Raw genomic sequence first — 17534 nt, forward strand, 5'->3', positions numbered from 1 at the left:
TTATAGAAATTACTATTATTGTTTGTCTTTAGTTGTTAGAAAATAATACAGAATTAAATTAAATTAAATGTCAATATATATATATATATATATAAAGTAATTAAATAAATAATAATCATCATTAAACTGTATCTCTCTATTGATCAACGTGTTTAACTGGAGCTGGGTCTAATTTATATTTACCAAATAATTTTGGAATTAAAACTTCATAACCAACACTTGGACTACTTAAATCAGATTTATCTTTTTCAAATCTTAATGTAGTCACCAAAGAATCCGAATATAATGGATATTTCACATGTCTGCTATCAACAGTTTGATCTTTTAATAAATCTTCACCTTTGTTATCAAGCACTGGTTGAGGAAATTTACGAATTGGATTTTCATCATCATCATCATCATTGGTAAATTGATCTTTATAAAGAATTGATTGTTTGGCAAGAATTAAATCACTCCAATTTCTTTCATTTAAAAATTGTTTATTATCACGATTTGATCCATCAAGATTTTTAATAAATAATGGAACAATATCTTCATCAGTATCACGATTAAAATGATGAATACCACTTCTTTTATTCAATAAAGTTGCCATAGCATCAGGAGGTGGTGCATTAACTATAGCTGAACTAGTAATATTAAATATTAATCTTGGATCATATTCTGGAGTTTCAATAACATCTTTATTTAATTTTTCTGTCAGTTGATGGTCACCTTCAACATTATGTAAGAATTTATGAGCATGAGCATGAGCATGAGAATGGAATTTTGATTTTAATCTTCCAATACAACCCAAATGAACATCACCAGATAATATCGTGATTCTAATTCCATTGGCAGCACCAAATTCTTGTAATCTTTTGATAAGACGATTTCTTTCTGCTTTATGATGTTTAGAACACCAATGATCATTTAAATCATCTAAAACTTCAACATCACCATCAAATTCATTGACTAAACCTTTGGCAATGACACCCTTTTGAGCCAATTTTCTAATGGGGATTAATGCAGTTGATGTTAATACTTTTTCTAACCATACTAATCGAGGATATAAAATCGGTACACCCAACATAACCAATAAATGTTTTGTAGTAGTAGTAGCAGTAGTAGTGGTGGTAAGTTCTTTTTTCAATCGATCAAAAATTATATTATAAGTTGATGGATTAACAATTTGTTTTAATTTTCTTTCAGTACGACAATCTAATCCTAATAATGAAATTTCTTTACCCAATCTCATGAATACTGAATGATTTTTTTGTTTAATAAATGGACCTGTAGTTGATCCCAATACCCATGATGGATCTGATAAATGTAATTTTTCTTCCGGGTTTATATGATGTTGAAATAACATATAATATTTATAAGCAATATTACCTACAGCGGTGAAAATGGGGGCATTCATAGTAGAATCATGATAAGAACCAAATCCATCAATTATATCATGATCATCATAAATATTAACACAAGGGATTTGTGCAGCACTTAATGGGAATAAAGACTCTAATACTGTAGAATTAGTCCCCTTCCAAAATCCTTTACCAAACCAACCTAAATAATGATTTAAATAAAAATTTTTAAATTCATCAATAATTTCATCATCAACGGGGAATGATTTTTTTTTTATAGGGTTAGAAATTTCTGTCCATTGTTTTAATCGTTCACTATGTAATTTAATGGCATCACAATAAATTTGATCACCCCCACCTAACATGACATGATAATGTTGTTGAGAATGTTTAGTTAATACATCTAACCATAATGATGATTTATACTCATTGGCATCGGAACCTAAACTGAATCCATTACATGAATAAGATATAACATTCATCGATTGAGTTTTACTAGGTAAATAAAATTGGAAATTGGGTTTAAAATGATTATCAATGAAATATTCCACTTTTTGTTCATTTCCCGTCAAGGTTAATTCAATTGAATATCTATAAAATGAATAATCATTTTCTTGATAAAATTTTGTCCCAGGAAATTCACCAGTAGAAAACTTGGCCAGAGCAACCGTAGTTGATGGTGATGAAGGACCAATTTTATAAGTAATAGCTGGTCCTGTTTCATTCGCAGTAGTACCATCAGTATCTTTTTTGATTACCAATAATATACTACCACGATAATTTGGATCTTCAGTAGTATCATTATTGTTTTCCCAAGTACCAGCCAATCTTAAAATTGGTCCACAACTAATAGTATAATTACCTAATGTTTCATCATTAGGAGGTGAAGTTGGAACATTCTGACGAGCTTGTTCATTGATTTTATAATAATCGTCAATTGGAATTGGATTAAACCAATTGTCGTTGTTATTACCTTGTGTTGGGTTAGTTGATGAAGGCATTGTTGTATAAAGAAAAAGAAGTAGTAGGAGTAGAGGTAGTAGTAGTAGTAGTATGAAAAAAATTTAAGCAAATATACAAATAACCAATGAATGAATGATAATTATTAAAATTATATAAAAAAAAAAAAAAACAACAACCCTCGGCAAAGCAAAATTTCATTTGGTTTGAGTTTGGAAAAAGTTTGTTAAATTACTATTTTCAGTATAAATAATTAAATCCATAAACTCATAAATAGCAAACAAACAAAGAATAGAAAGAAAAGGCTATACACTATTATTATTACGTAACTTGAAATTTTAGTATTCTTAACAAAAATGCTTTACACCAAGAAGCTAAAAACACATTCCAGATCTAAAACAATTGTAGATATCAGCTAATATTTTGCTTGCTATATTTACACATTCTATTCACTTTATTTACACCAAGAAGTTAAGACAAATAAGAATTCTATTAATAGAGAAAAAAAAATGGTTGAGATGGAGGTTGCGGGGGGGGGGGTGGACCAATGCAATTACAAGTACTACCATGCAAATACAGAGATATGATATCTATGTAGATGTATGTGTATCTATGATTATTCTATTATTTAACCATCAATGAGTCAACATCAGATGGATGGAGCCTGATATATTCTTATTCTAACCATTGACGTGTAAGATAATTGTCATTCATACTAAAATTGTTTATCTCCGACAGCCTCTTTCTCTCTCTCTCTCTCTCTCTCTTCACACACGACCTTGACTTGACTCGATGGTCTTTGTCTTTTTGTTCCTGAAACTCTGATTACATAAGCAAAATGGGTTAGTCTTCTTCTCAAAAGGTTTAATAAATAAATATGACTGGGTGTAATTTATTTAGGACAAATTCATAATTCTCTACAAAAATGAGATATCTGTACGTATATAAAGATTGTAGAAGATCTTAAATGTAAGTAAAAGTCAGTGGGGGGGGGTGGAGGTGAGGGGGGTCCAATTAAATTTCAGATCGTATTATAAAATTCTAAGATAGTGGCTTTTACATAATTATATAATAATTGATCATAGGGTAAGATAAGACCAATTAAAATTGGTTCTAGATTCTACCGTGGCAGTTAATTGGTAGATAGTTCTCGAGACTAGAGACTAGTGTTAAGAAGTATTGATGTCTACCTCCTTTTTTTTTTTCTTTGTTATCTATCACAATAGTTTAATGTTTCGTCTATACAACGATAATGGGTAAGAGAAAAAAAAAAAACTAAACTAAACTTTAAGGTTATAGAAAGATTAAAAAGGAAAACGTGGGAGAGGGTACGAGGGGGGAGGGAGATGGGAAGAAAAGTAAAAGAAGAACATCAAGATGACAACGATACATATTAAACAATGGTTCTTAACAAAAGTTTAAAACCAGAGTGTTGTTACGCAATCCAAATATCAAGATTTTTTTTTAAAACAAACATAGTTGATATACAAAAGACAAAGAGAGGATAAACAGTATTGATGTATTGGAGAAAGAAGAAATATTTGTTCAAATTCAATCAATTGTAGTTTGACAGGTCCAATGATGTGTAAACATGGTATTTGAATGTTGATAATCATTTATCCAAGATCTGCAACTTTGAAAACACAAATCAATAACAAAAATTTGTTTCATTGTCAAATCTCATCACTAAATTTCTCTCACCGTTTCAGTTGTTAAAAGATCCAATTATTATTATGAAAAAAAAAAAAAGATCATCTTTGTTGTGCATTGGGATTTGTTTCCACAAATGATGATTGATGGGTATAGATTTGTTGGGTGGAAGAAAATTTGGTAGCACTTCTTGTGGCTACACGCTCAACAATGTTGTTTTCTTTTTTAACAAAGGGTGAAATCATTATCAACCGTTTTTGTTGGAATAGTTGTGCAAACAAAGAATCCTTTGTTGTTTTTTAGTTGGTTGACGACGATGATAAGAAGAATAAATGATCTCTTACTGGCAATACAAGGGGTGTTGTTGAATATATATGGGGGGGAAGAGAGGAGGGTGTGCGTGTGGAAAAACTGCTGTTGTGGTTAGGAACCAAAAAGTTCTTGTCAATAGGTACCCACCAAGAAGTTGGGTCTTGATAAAAAACAGTTCTTGGTTGTTATTACCATAACAGTAAGTAGTATGTGAATAAGACTGCTGGTGGTTGGTTAGGTTAATTAGCTTATAGTTGCCAATATATATATATAATTGAAAAATTGCGTTTGTTGTTGTTCTTGTTGTTTGAGTATCAAATTGATCCAGCCATGTTTAACCAGCAAATCTCAACTTGATACCAGGTGGTGATATTCTACTAATGGTTTTGTTATACGAGAGAGTTGAATGGGTAGTTATGAACAATAGATAGAGAGATGTTTTAAGAACTCAATTTGGTTTTTTTTTTTTGGGATAGTTTAGTTTCAGCGTACCCAATAAAGATCATCGTATAATATTATAAATGTTAGATTCACTCTTGTTGGTTTTGACCATTAAGTATTGAAACAGCAACATCATCCTCATATCAAGTGCATTTTTATGTTGAAGTATATCGTAACCTACTACAAATTAATTGTTTCACGTTGATACGAGTACTCACACACACACACACACACACACACTAACAACATTCGTTATTTCTGTTTCTAAACGACATAAAACCAAATAAAAGGGAAGATCAAAAAAAAAAAAACAAAGATCTACAATCAAACAATTCATATATACATTTGTTCATTTGTTATTCCCCTTTTTATTCCAGTTGGTTCGTCTAATCATGTTTTAGAGTTTTTACTCCTCTCTTTCCTTCTTCCTCCCCCCTTACTTGCTTGTTTGTTTTGGCTCTCGATTAATCCATCAATCTAGTGAACATAATTTTAAATTTTCAGTAAACAAGTGGGAGAGAACTTTTAATAAACAATATAACTTCATTGTATTGTATTGTATTGTATTGTATTCTATTCTATGCAAATGAACTTCCAACTAAAAGAAAGAAAGAGAGAAGACAAAAAAAAATCATGTTACTCTAACAACAACTTTTAGACCTAAAGCTTATTATATTGTAGTTTAGTTTTTATAAAACATACATTGATAACCTATTTTTGTTTTTCTTTTTTGGAGTATAATTCTTGTTTGCTACTATATAAGAGATCTACGGATAATGATGATGATAACATTTCCCTTATATTATTTTTTGAAACCTGTCGAATTGTGCATAATGACGAAGATGACGATGACGATGACGACTGATATGATCTTGTCTGAAACACATGGAGATATCAGAACATGAAATAATTTATTGATAACCCATAGAAGGCTATGTTAGTTAGTTAGTTAGTTAGTTAGTTAACGTATTACGGATTTAACACAAACAAAACCTAATCTAAATATACTTGGCATTAAGATAGAAGAAAATGGAAATCTAGCCTAGCATAGCCTAGTTTGTTGTTATCAAATCAGATTGAGTAAATTAATTAATTAATTAAATTGTTTTTGTTCTTCTTGTTCTTCATTAATTGACTTGGTGATGATGATTCCATTATGCTGTTATTTCTTGGTGTATTTTTTTCTGGGCAAAATCAATTTATGAATTTGTCAACGACCGAGAAAGAGTGAGAGTAAGAGTAAGAGTAAGAGTGAGAATGTGTTGTGGTGGTGGTGGTGGTGATAATAATAATGATAGGAGATATATATATATATATATAACATTGGTAGCGTTGAAAGAGATAGACAGAAGAAGGAGGTGGGAGGAGGAGGTGGAGACGTGCGTGTACATTCAGATAATTATCCTGCATATAAGTACTTTTTATTATTGCGTTTGTTTTTTTTTCTTTTTTTTCTTGGCATAAATTTGTGTTTTGTGTTTTGTGTTTTGTGTGTGTACTGTGGTTAGAAAGAGAGACAGAGACAGAGAACACAACTTATATACAGGAAAGACTAAAAAGAAGGAAATACGTGATGTCTAACTTCTTGGTGTAGTAGTAGCAGTAGTAGTAGTGGTTCCTTCTTTCTTTGCTTGCTTTCAAATCAACTTTCCCACCCCCTCTCCCTTTCTCTCTCCTTCCCTTGCATTAATTATGCCAACAATATATATCTTACTAACTAACTGTTAATAATTAATGTATTGATAGCAGTAGTAGTAGTAGTAGTAGTAGTGTAACATTTAACAAATATATACAACACAATACAAATAACAAAGGAAGTAAGTAGAAAGTAGAAGGTAAGAAGAGAATGAGAAATGAAAAAAACAAAGAGAAGATAACTCTTTCTGGTTAATTGATCACTTTCTATATTACTACTACTACTACTGCTGGTGTATTTCGTATTTCTTGGTCTTTTAAATTGATCAATATTTATATATATATGACTCTTCTTCTTCTTCTTCCTCTTCTTGTTCCTTGTTTCATTTATTTTTTACTTATAATTTCCTCTTGCTTTCTCTTTTCTTAATTACTTCCCTGTTTGATACATTTTATTTCAAATAACCACATACACTATTTCAATCCACAGTTACTATTAATTAGAATTCTGGAATACTGTTTTAATATTTGCATCACCTCCCCCAACCCCATAATATTTGTTTTTTTTAGTTTAGTTTAGACATACATCTACATTCATTCTGTGTGAGGGATATAAATTGATAACACCCGTCATCTATTTATCTTGATTGAAAACCAAAGTATTATCTTAGTTTCAGAGTAAATATATACTGACATACACACACGGTCATTGTTTCTTTCAGCATTTTTTTGGTTTTTAGATTGGCAAATTTTTTTAGTTTCAATTTCATTACTAAGTTAATTTGTATTTAAGTTTTTAAGTTATTAGTACACCTTCTCCCCCCCAGCACACCCATCGTGTTTAGTTAGCTCACAGTCCAATCAACAACAACTACTACAACAACAACAATAAACTGATAGTTGCTCATTGTTTTTTTTCTAAATTTCTCGATAATTTAACTCAATCAAGAAAGTCAAAGGCAATTATAGTCACTTGTTGAAAAACCCAAACTACTACACTACACTATACTCTCTCTTTCTTCCTTCATCCTCTTGCCTCGAGTATTTTAAGGTTTCAATTTCAGGTTGTTAATATTTTTTTGTGATCAATTACACGTCCCTACCTACCTACTTACCACCAACATTAATCACCTCTCCACACACACACAAATTATAGATTAAAGGATTGTCTATACATATAGCTTATCAGTCTATCTATCAGTTACGTGTATCATTGCTCAAAGATTTTTCAAGTTTCATAATTTATTATAAATAGTCAACCCATTTTAACTCACCCACAATTTTTATTCTACCCCAGGTTTTCTTTTTCAAATTTCCCATTATTATATTAGTATTAGTTCAACAAACCAACCTATCAACTACCTTCCTTCTCCCCTCCCCCCCTAGTTATCATTTTATTTATAAAGTCAAATTTATATTCAGTTAAGATTATTTTCCATATCTTTCTTCTTCCTTATTACTTTCTTTTTTTTTGATTTTATTTGTTTTTGTGAATTTAGTTAGATGACAACGTTTTTAACAACCACTTCATCTATCACAACTAATAATCTTACCAATAACTTGACTAATACTAATACCAGCAGCTCAACTCCAAGAACAACTACAGAAACAACTTGTACTAATAATGTTAAAGAAAACTCATCTAATGATACCTCAACCAATTCCACTGCAGGTTATTTAGCTAAATATCCTAATTTTTCAAAATGTGTTTCATTTAATAATTTACATCCTCAAGAATATGAATCTGATTTCCCTTATACCACTCCAATTTATAATTTAAATAATCAACAACAACAACAACAACAATCACATCATTCAGGTTCATTCTTTGATAGTAATTATACTTTTGGTTCTTCAAATGGTTCAAGTTCAGGTTCAGGTTTGGGCTCGACACCAAAGATTTTTATGCCATTTCAAGATTTCAATTTTGGGAATAATAGCAATAACAGTAGTAATAATAACACCAGTAGTGGTGTTGGTCGAAGACATAGTAGTAGTGCAGGCACTACTGCTACTAGTTTTATTAAAAGAAAACGTTTGAAATTACCTCCACCTCCAGCTAAATCAATTCTTAAGAATAAAGTTAGTCAACAACAAGTTGAATATAATAATATGTTTGAAAATATATCTGAAGCCACTATTGAATATCATAAACAAGAACGAGAACAACAACAACAACAAGAAGAAGAAGAAGATAATGATGATGATAATAGTCAAAGTGGTAGTAATGGTGGTAGTGGTAATAGTAGTGTTAATAGCTCACCTTTACTTACTGCTACTAATATCACTACACCAATAAGTGATATAAAAGATAATCAAGCACCACCACCTTCTTCTTCTTCTTCTTCTTCAAGAAGAAAATCATTAGTTGGATTAACCGATGAAGAATTAATGGCTCTTGATCCACAATTTCAAACTACAAAATCGAAAAATCATGATTTAAATAAATTTAAATTTGATAATCAAAAAACATATTATTTATCTCCAAGTACAAGAAAAGGTTCCACAACAGATAATACTATGGGGAATGTTGGAGCAGGTATTAAACGACCAGATTATCCTACTAGTAATGAAAATAATTATAAAAGTATTAGTTTAACAGTAAGATATGGAGAAACTACTCATAATGATTATACTCGTACTTTATTAACAATAATATCTGGAAGAAGACATACTTGGCATTCATTAGATTGGTTATTTCATATTAAACAAGATTTACAAAATCAACCAACATTATTAGCTGATGGTGATTATTTAGTAATAGCAGGTTTAATCCCCATAAAATTTATTAAAGACTATAATAATAATAATAATAACAGTACCAATAAAAAAAGGAAATTAGCAGTGGAAGATTATTTATATCAAAAATGTTCTAATTTATTAAATTATTTAATGGAATATATTTCTCAATTGAATTTAAAATTGAAAATAACCGTGGAATTTGTCATTGATTATGAAAATGAATCAGATGGTTCAATAATGATCGATGATGGCAAATTTTTGAAAGGTGAAAAATATATGATTGATCATTTATTTAAACAATATCAACCAAATTTAATTATTATTGGTAATAAATCATCAAATTTAAATTTCAAATATCCCGTGAAAATGAATAAATTGAATAATTTATATTTAATTAAATTATCTTCATATATTGTTAAATATTCAACCATCCCAGTGATTTTAGTTGGTTTATTAATTGGAATAAATGACGATAATAGTAATAGTTCAGCATCAAATTCTGTATCGGGTGGTGGTGGTGGTGGTGTGAAATTTAATAAACCAACAATTACATTTTCAATTAGTAAAACTCCAAGTTCAGAATTAACTCCCAAACATTCCCAAACCACAACCAACAAGAACTCATCGTCATCGTCGTCGTCACCTGATTTATCCGATTCCAATTCCGATTCCGATTCCGATAATTCATCAATTGAATCAATTGAATCATTAACACCAAAAGAATATACTGATGAAAAAAAACGACAAAAAATATTCAATGAAAAATTAACCACAATAAATAATCTTCCATTTAATTCATCAAATAAATATCAAGATTGGTTATCAACAATTTCAGATAATTCATTACAAGCTCTGAAAAATTATTTATATGGAATAAATTCAAAAGATGATTCCATTATAATTGATGATAAGATTCATGCCATTTATAAAAGTCAAACTTGGAATGTCAATTCCGGGAGTTTATCACATGATGATATATTATCAGATAGTAATTCCACGTCAATGTATAAAGTGAAATCATTGATTAGTATAGAGGATGATGAAGAAGTTAAACGGAAACAAGAAGAAATAAGATTGAAAAAAAGAAATAATAAAAGAAATAGTAGTGTTAAAAGTATTGGAAGTGGTAATAATGGTGGAGTTAGTGGATTTATTCATAGTATAAAAAGTAATGATAATAATAGTATTATATCACTGGGCGGTGATAATAAGAACAAGATGAAGAATGTTGATAAATCAACGAAACGAAAATCATCAATTTGGAAAAAATTGGGATTTCTGAAAGGATAAAATCCTCTTCACTTCCTTTATAAAAGGGATTATTTAATGATATATATATATATATATAATGTGTTATTTTAAAATATGGAGTCAAGAAAATAGAAAAAAAAAAGTTGTTATTATTGTTATAATCACTATCATCTAGTAATTGTTATAATTTGTATATTTTTGTATTTTTGTATATATATATATAAGAAGTATTATAGTTTTAAAATTGAAAAATGAAATATGTTTAATGTTATTTAGAAAGAACTTGTCTTTCTAATTCAGATGACTTGACCCGGTCAAATTGAAATAAATGTACTTTTCTGAGACTATTATTTGAAGATCATTAAAGAGAGTAATGGTGTTTTTCAGTAGGCAGATTGTTAATGACGGGAATTTAATTTACTAACACTATAAGATTAATTCAAGAAACCAATATATAGATTGGTAAACACTATTCAGAGGGAAGAGATTAAATACTTGTAAGTTTGTTAATATTTTCATTTTGCAATTCATTCTAAATTTGTATTAAAATTATGTAAAAAATTATTGAATAGATATATAACACAGAATAATATAACAACTACGCTGTTCGTAGTATTTAATAAATAAATAAATAAATAAATAAATAAATAAATAAATAAATAACCCGCTACCCTTTACCACTCCTTCTTATTGTTTGTTGGCAAAAAATTCATCCCAAATAATTTCATTAGGCATATCATGAATCAATTCAAAAGTTTTCTTTTCATCACGAATTGATGAATTATTATTAGGTGATGATTGATTAGATTGATTGGATTGATTTAATTCATTTAAAAAATTTTGTAATTCTTCATCATTCCATTGTAATATAGTTTGTTGATTCAATGGTAATAATGATGAGTCTATTGGAGGCGATGATAAATCATCAGTAATAATGGTACTATCATGATCTTGTTTTTCATCATTGGTTATATCAAAATGATCACTATTATTATTATTGATAGTTTTGGTTTTGGTTAATGGATTTAAATGATCTAATTCAGTGACTAAATGAAATAAATTGGAATGAACATTACCATTATTAATTCGATAAAGACTTTCTCGTGATATTTTCGATGATGACGTGGAAGAAGAAGACGAAAAAGAAGAAGAAGACGAAAAAGAAGAAGAAGGAATGCTATTGGCTGGTTTAAGTTCTGTTAGATGCTTTTTATCTTTGGGTGCATATTTCAAATTTATAATTATCATGGTTAAATTATGGAAAATTTCACAACAATAATTTGCAGCATCACAACGACCTATTAATGATTGTAATACCAATAAACAATCATTAGTAATTTTTTGAACTTGATCAATTGAATTAATTAATCGAATTTCTTTACTATTATATAAAGCATATAAATATGATGTCCCTGCCATAAATAAATTATGAACTCCTGCCCAAGTATAATTTATGCTTTTAGTTTTCAATAATTCAGTATAACAATTAATCACTTGAATTGAAGAATTGGTTAAATTTTCATAATCAATCAAAGATAATTTATAATTTTTAGGACTTAATCCATGAATATATAATAATGTATGATGATAATTTAATTGGAAAAAAATTTCATTAAAATCACAATTCAATTGTTTCAGAATTAATTTTGATTGTAATTCTTGTTTCCATTGAGTTAATTGTATTAATATTGATTGTTTCCAATGATTTAAATCTTTATATTCTCGAGGAATTTCAGCATTAGTATACAAGATTTTTGTTACTTGACTTTGAATCTTTCTAATTTTGAAAAATAATAACGAAACATTTTTATAACTGAAATTGATGTCGTCCTCATTATCATCATCATCATCATCGTGGTGGTGGTGGTGGTGGTGGTTTTTATAATAATAATAATCAGTGGAATTATCATTAGGAATAATTTTTGAATCATCTAAACTACTAGGATATGGAGTATTAATACTTTCATCAGGGATACCAAATGGTCGATCCAAATAAAAACAAATTTGTCGATCAATTGAATAACAACACCAAAATATTCGACGTCGTTTATCTCTAGTAAAATTATCAATATTAAAATTTTGTTTCGATTTAGTTTTCAATTCATTTTGTAAATCTAAATCAACACATATTCTTAATGCTTCTCCCATAATATACCATACTCCGGGATTTGTTGGTCTCATAATTGAATAACCAGCATATAATAATATTCCTTGTAAATGTTCCAATGGATCAATTGAATTATCAACATCTTGAGAAAATCTCATTGCTGCTAATCTAAATGATTCAGAAATATGGATGGGATAACGTAAATGATTAGCCAGAGTCGCCACCGCAAATACTAAATTAAGAAAATATAATGGTTTCCGATACTTCAAGGGTGGGATTATATTATTAGCAATGGTTTGAATATCATTTTGGGTATTTTCGGTTAAAAGTTGTTGAATCTTTGATTTATAAACATCAAACCAACAAGGAGTTTTATCTCCATCACTGCTACTACTATTAAAAAATGATTTATTAATTTTAGTATTGTTGGAGGCAAGTGATATTGATTCATCAAATTCTCCATATATAGGGATAAAATAATCTCGTAAAAACTCTTCACGATGGAATAATGGTAATTGAGAATTACATTGATGGAAAAACACTCGTAGAAATTGCATGGCCGTTGATTTAGGGGGTAAGACTGCTCGAGAAATATCATTATTAATGTCAATCCCATTTTCATTTGTGGTAGTTGAATTATGTCCTAGATTAACATTACCATTACCAGGTTTAATATTTGGATCAGATAATCTATTCTGTACTCTAACTGCCGTAGACATGATTTTCGAAAATGCAATTGAATCAAGTTTAGTATTAATCAAAGGACTTTCATTTTTAATTAATGGTTCATTAATTGATATTTCATTACTCTTTTTTTTAATAGTACTGCTGCCAGGTGGTGTACTACTAACACCTTCATCAACAAAACCTGATCTATCTTGTAATCGTAGTTTTTCTTCTAAAAATTTCACTCGTTCTTCTAAATGAACAATATAAGATCTTGGGATTTCTCTACCAGTAACCAGATCAACTCCAATACATTCAACTCCATTAACTTCACATTTCCCACATTGAGGGAATTTTTGATCACATTTGATTTTCTTAGTTCGACATCGTTTACATGCTGATATCGCTCGTGTTAATTTGGATGAAGATGATGATGATGGACCAGTAGTTGTTGGTTTATGTTTCTTTTGTGGTGGTTGTGATGGTGATTCAGACATGTATGTGTATATGCAAAAGAGGAATGATTTTCTGAAGTAATGATAAGAAAAGTAGAGAGAGTATTAATTAATTAATTGGTTAATTTGTTTATCAATTGAAATTAAATTTTTTTTGTCCTAATGGAGAGAGAAGAAAGAGAAAGAGAGAAGGATCTCCATCATTATTAATAAAACAATTAGCTTATTGGAAGAAAGGAAGGAAGGAAGGAAGGAACAAGAAAAGAATGATAACACAAAAAATTGAGTACTAAAGCAAATTTTTAGTTTCGTTTTTGGGTTATGATACGTTCTATTCAAATGAAAGTTAAATTGGAAATGAAAATCATTAAAGAAGTAGGGATAAATCATTAAATGGCCTTCTTTCAAGAGTTGTGATAGTAGTATTAGCTTATGAATGTAAAAACTATAACAGTTGAATCTATGATTTATCCACTAAAGCTACCAATCGAGAATAATTCAAGCAATGACTACCAAGGTCAGTCAAGTGACATACAGAGATGATCAGATTGATTTTGATCAATATATTTTTTTGTAAATGGGGAGTCTTTTTCTTGTTTTATTTTGATAGTTTTGCCGAAGAATTAATACCAATTCTTGGCGATACAAAATATCTACCAAATTATTCTTCCTAAAGTTTATTGATTTCTAAATTGTGATTCTGGAATTCATTGGAGAACATTAAAGCCCAGTCTCATATAATATTAAACTACGTCATTAGTGTCAAGGATAAAGCTGCAAAAATGCAATTTATTTGTTTGTATAAACGTTTAAGGGATGCAAAATATGGATGCATCGGAATAAATCAAAAACTAATGGCTCGGCTCAGAATCTTGGCGAGTGAAACATGGTTAGGGGAGTAAAAAGTGAGATTTTAAAAAACACATTCGATTTGAAACTCTCTGGTATCTTATTATTGGTAAATGATTTAGCTAGTTTTGCAATTTCTAATCGATTCCGCAAATGGGAATGGGAATTTAACTTTACATGTCTCATTGCTCTAGAAGTAGATATTGTTTCTAGAAGCTCCATTAGTTTTTTAATACCTCTGTAAACTGATGGGGATACATTAATATCTTAAAACTTCTCCAGTACGGCATGGCTTAGTACATCTTTTCTTGGAATATCTTGTATTCGGATAATCTGGCATAATTATCTCGCTGTCACCGTTATAATTCATAGTGCTATGGAAACTTCTTTTCAAGCCACATGCAATGGTCATGGATCAAGGAAAATAAGGGAGATACGAAATTAAGCTGCAAAAAGATTATTTCATGACTAATACCATAACTTATAGCTCCTCCATCATATATAAACCCAGCAAAATCATCTGTTTCCATAAAGCTAGTCAAGAAACCATACCAATATTGATACCCACAAAAAACTATGCTTAAACGAAAACTTTTATATGCTTTAGGATTGTTGGTGAACTCTTCATTATCATTGACAATTCATTCTACTTCTTCAAGCTCAATTGCTTCTCCGTCTGTTGCTCATCCACTAGATGATAACACCTATTTTTATCCTCGTCCAACCCCAATTTCAAATTGTGAATTAACTTTTTCAACTGATGAATATACTACTACTGTGACTTTTTCCGATGGTTGTCCAACTGGATCGGTTGCACCACCACCAAATTTCCCACCAACGGTTCCATATGGTTGTACTTATTTTGCCTCCAAAACTTATTGTCCTTACAATTGTGACACATCTACAGTTCATTATTATGATTACATTTATTCAGTGACTAGTTGTCCAGAACAACTGTGTATTTTTGACAAGTCTGGTGGAAGACCATCTTTTAAATGTGAACCTACAACCCTGAGTGAACCATGGAGTTCGTATATTTTATCTGATGTATCATCTGAGGTATCAGTAACCTCCATTGTTGATAGTGTATCCCAGGATAATAGTACTTGGCACGATAATAATTCTAATCAAAATGCTGAAGTAACTGAATCAAATAATGATGACACAACAGAGCATCATCCAGAACCAACTCATCCAATGACAACACAAATGCCAGTTACTTGTGAAGTTACTCAAACACATTCCCATGGCCATTCATGGAACGATGTTTCATGTAATTATTTGCCAATTGAATGTACCAAAACAACAACATTCAATGTCCATAACCAAACTTTAACATACATTTGGTGTTCTTCAACAACAATTGAATTATTCCCATCTGGAGAAACTACAACTACATTCTGTCCTTATGATACTTGTTATGACTACCTACACCACACTGAAAATAATAGAAATACTAGAGTTGACCAAGGTGGGCTTGAGGGTAATACGGGTACTGGTACCACTGTCGCTCCTGCTGCTCCTGCTTCTACTACAAATGCTGGTACCGCCATCATTACGAAAGTTGCTACCTTTATTGATACCAATTGTGATGAAACTAAAACTTTGAATGATAAAGCTGAGGGAGGACATGGTCATGCCGGCAGTACTGCTAATGGTGATCAGAAAACGATAGCCACGGAAAACATTCCAATTTATAAAACTATAGATGGTACTAATACTGATTGTATTATAATCACCACCTGTCCTACTCCTGTCACATTGACAGTGACTCAAGAAATTACGAAAACAGAAACAGTGACTGCTTACAATACAATTACTATTAATGATGATGGAGATATTTGTATTGTTACCACAACTACAAATGAGGCAAAAACAACTGAACCTTCGTATGAAAATCAAGTTACAATTACAACACATGCTATTGAAGATGGATTCAATCAAGAGTATTCTTCTAAACCAAATCAACCTAATACTACGAGTGAGCACGGTACTGAAAAGGCCACTACCACGGAAACACCTGAATCTTCGAATCAAAAGTCTGATGACAAATCAGAAACTTCAAATGATGAGCCTGTTGATGAATCTGTCGACAAACCAGGTGATGAAGTCACTGACAAGCCAAAGGACAAACCAATTTATAAACCAACTGGTAAACCAGATAAGGAGTCAGTCGACAAACCAACTGATAAACCTACTCATTCATTTGAGCCTATAACTTCCACAATTGGAAATTATTCAATTGATTATAGTAGTACAATGTGGAGAAACTCGTCAACTTTAGCAACTACAGTAGTAAAGTAAGGTTCTGTTAAACTTCTGTCAATTGAAGAATTTATCTAGTTATATAGTTTGATATTCACTATAAGTATTATAAAAATCAAAATAAATACCTTTCGATCTGTTAATGGCAGTAATGGAAATAGCACATCAACACCAATTTCAAGAAGTTTGATAAGAAATGGATTCACCAAAAATATTTCTTCTCACATAAAAAGAAAGAAAGAACGAAAAAAAAAAATTACACATACAATCCCAAAAGTCATCTCAAAATATGCAAATCATTACAATATAAAACCATGAAAGTACTAACGGAAAGAGATTCATTTTTATCAAACTATGAAGTATTACAACATTTACAAAATATTAAAAAGAAATACAATTGGTCATTTAACCCAAATGATGAAAAATTCATGAAGAATAAAAAAAATAAACATCATTTCACAGGATGTGGAATCAATTTAGAAATCATAACTAGAGATGTATTATCATGTTTAGAAAATAATGAAAGTAGTTTAATACAATCAACTAAAAGTTTTAAACAATTGATGGAATTTTTAAATCAATTTGAATTAATGAAAGTTGAAAAATTACAAATTGTTAATAGTTTACCAAGATCATTAGTGGTGTTATATGCTTTAGTTGAAGAATGTGAAGATCGATTTGGTGAAGAAACTTCAGAAAGTATAATAGAGAAAATAAATGAATTATTCCCCATACAAGAAGAAGAAGAAGAAGAAGCAGGAGAAGGAGAAGGAGAAGGAGAAGAAGATGCAGAAATTAACGAATAGAATCTATAGTTTTCATAGAATGTATGTATGTATTTCAAAATATTCGTTACAC

At 30.0% G+C, this 17534-nt stretch overlaps 5 protein-coding genes across 5 annotated transcripts; 3 read left to right on the forward strand and 2 right to left on the reverse strand. All coding sequences in view use genetic code 12, as the record gives it.

Moving 5' to 3' along the window:
* Positions 1-136: 136 nt before the first annotated feature.
* On the reverse strand, positions 137-2344 carry CAALFM_C504950CA (uncharacterized protein; the record flags this gene model as incomplete). The annotated part of the gene is made up of 1 exon (XM_716799.2): positions 137-2344. One exon carries the CDS (start codon positions 2342-2344, stop codon positions 137-139), a length of 2208 nt encoding a protein of 735 aa, XP_721892.2.
* A 5500-nt stretch (positions 2345-7844) lies between these two features.
* Positions 7845-10373, forward strand: CAALFM_C504960WA (uncharacterized protein; the record flags this gene model as incomplete). The annotated part of the gene is made up of 1 exon (XM_716800.2): positions 7845-10373. One exon carries the CDS (start codon positions 7845-7847, stop codon positions 10371-10373), a length of 2529 nt encoding a protein of 842 aa, XP_721893.2.
* A 648-nt stretch (positions 10374-11021) lies between these two features.
* PPR1 (Ppr1p) lies at positions 11022-13604 on the reverse strand (the record flags this gene model as incomplete). Its single annotated transcript, XM_716802.2, has 1 exon — positions 11022-13604. The coding sequence occupies one exon, from the start codon at positions 13602-13604 to the stop codon at positions 11022-11024; it is 2583 nt and encodes an 860-aa protein (XP_721895.2).
* A 1383-nt stretch (positions 13605-14987) lies between these two features.
* On the forward strand, positions 14988-16715 carry CAALFM_C504980WA (uncharacterized protein; the record flags this gene model as incomplete). The annotated part of the gene is made up of 1 exon (XM_716803.2): positions 14988-16715. One exon carries the CDS (start codon positions 14988-14990, stop codon positions 16713-16715), a length of 1728 nt encoding a protein of 575 aa, XP_721896.2.
* A 275-nt stretch (positions 16716-16990) lies between these two features.
* CAALFM_C504990WA (DNA-directed RNA polymerase III subunit) lies at positions 16991-17482 on the forward strand (the record flags this gene model as incomplete). The annotated part of the gene is made up of 1 exon (XM_716805.2): positions 16991-17482. The coding sequence occupies one exon, from the start codon at positions 16991-16993 to the stop codon at positions 17480-17482; it is 492 nt and encodes a 163-aa protein (XP_721898.1).
* Positions 17483-17534: the final 52 nt, after the last annotated feature.

This window comes from Candida albicans, chromosome 5 (genome assembly GCF_000182965.3).
Source record: "Candida albicans SC5314 chromosome 5, complete sequence".
NCBI lineage: Eukaryota > Fungi > Ascomycota > Pichiomycetes > Serinales > Debaryomycetaceae > Candida > Candida albicans.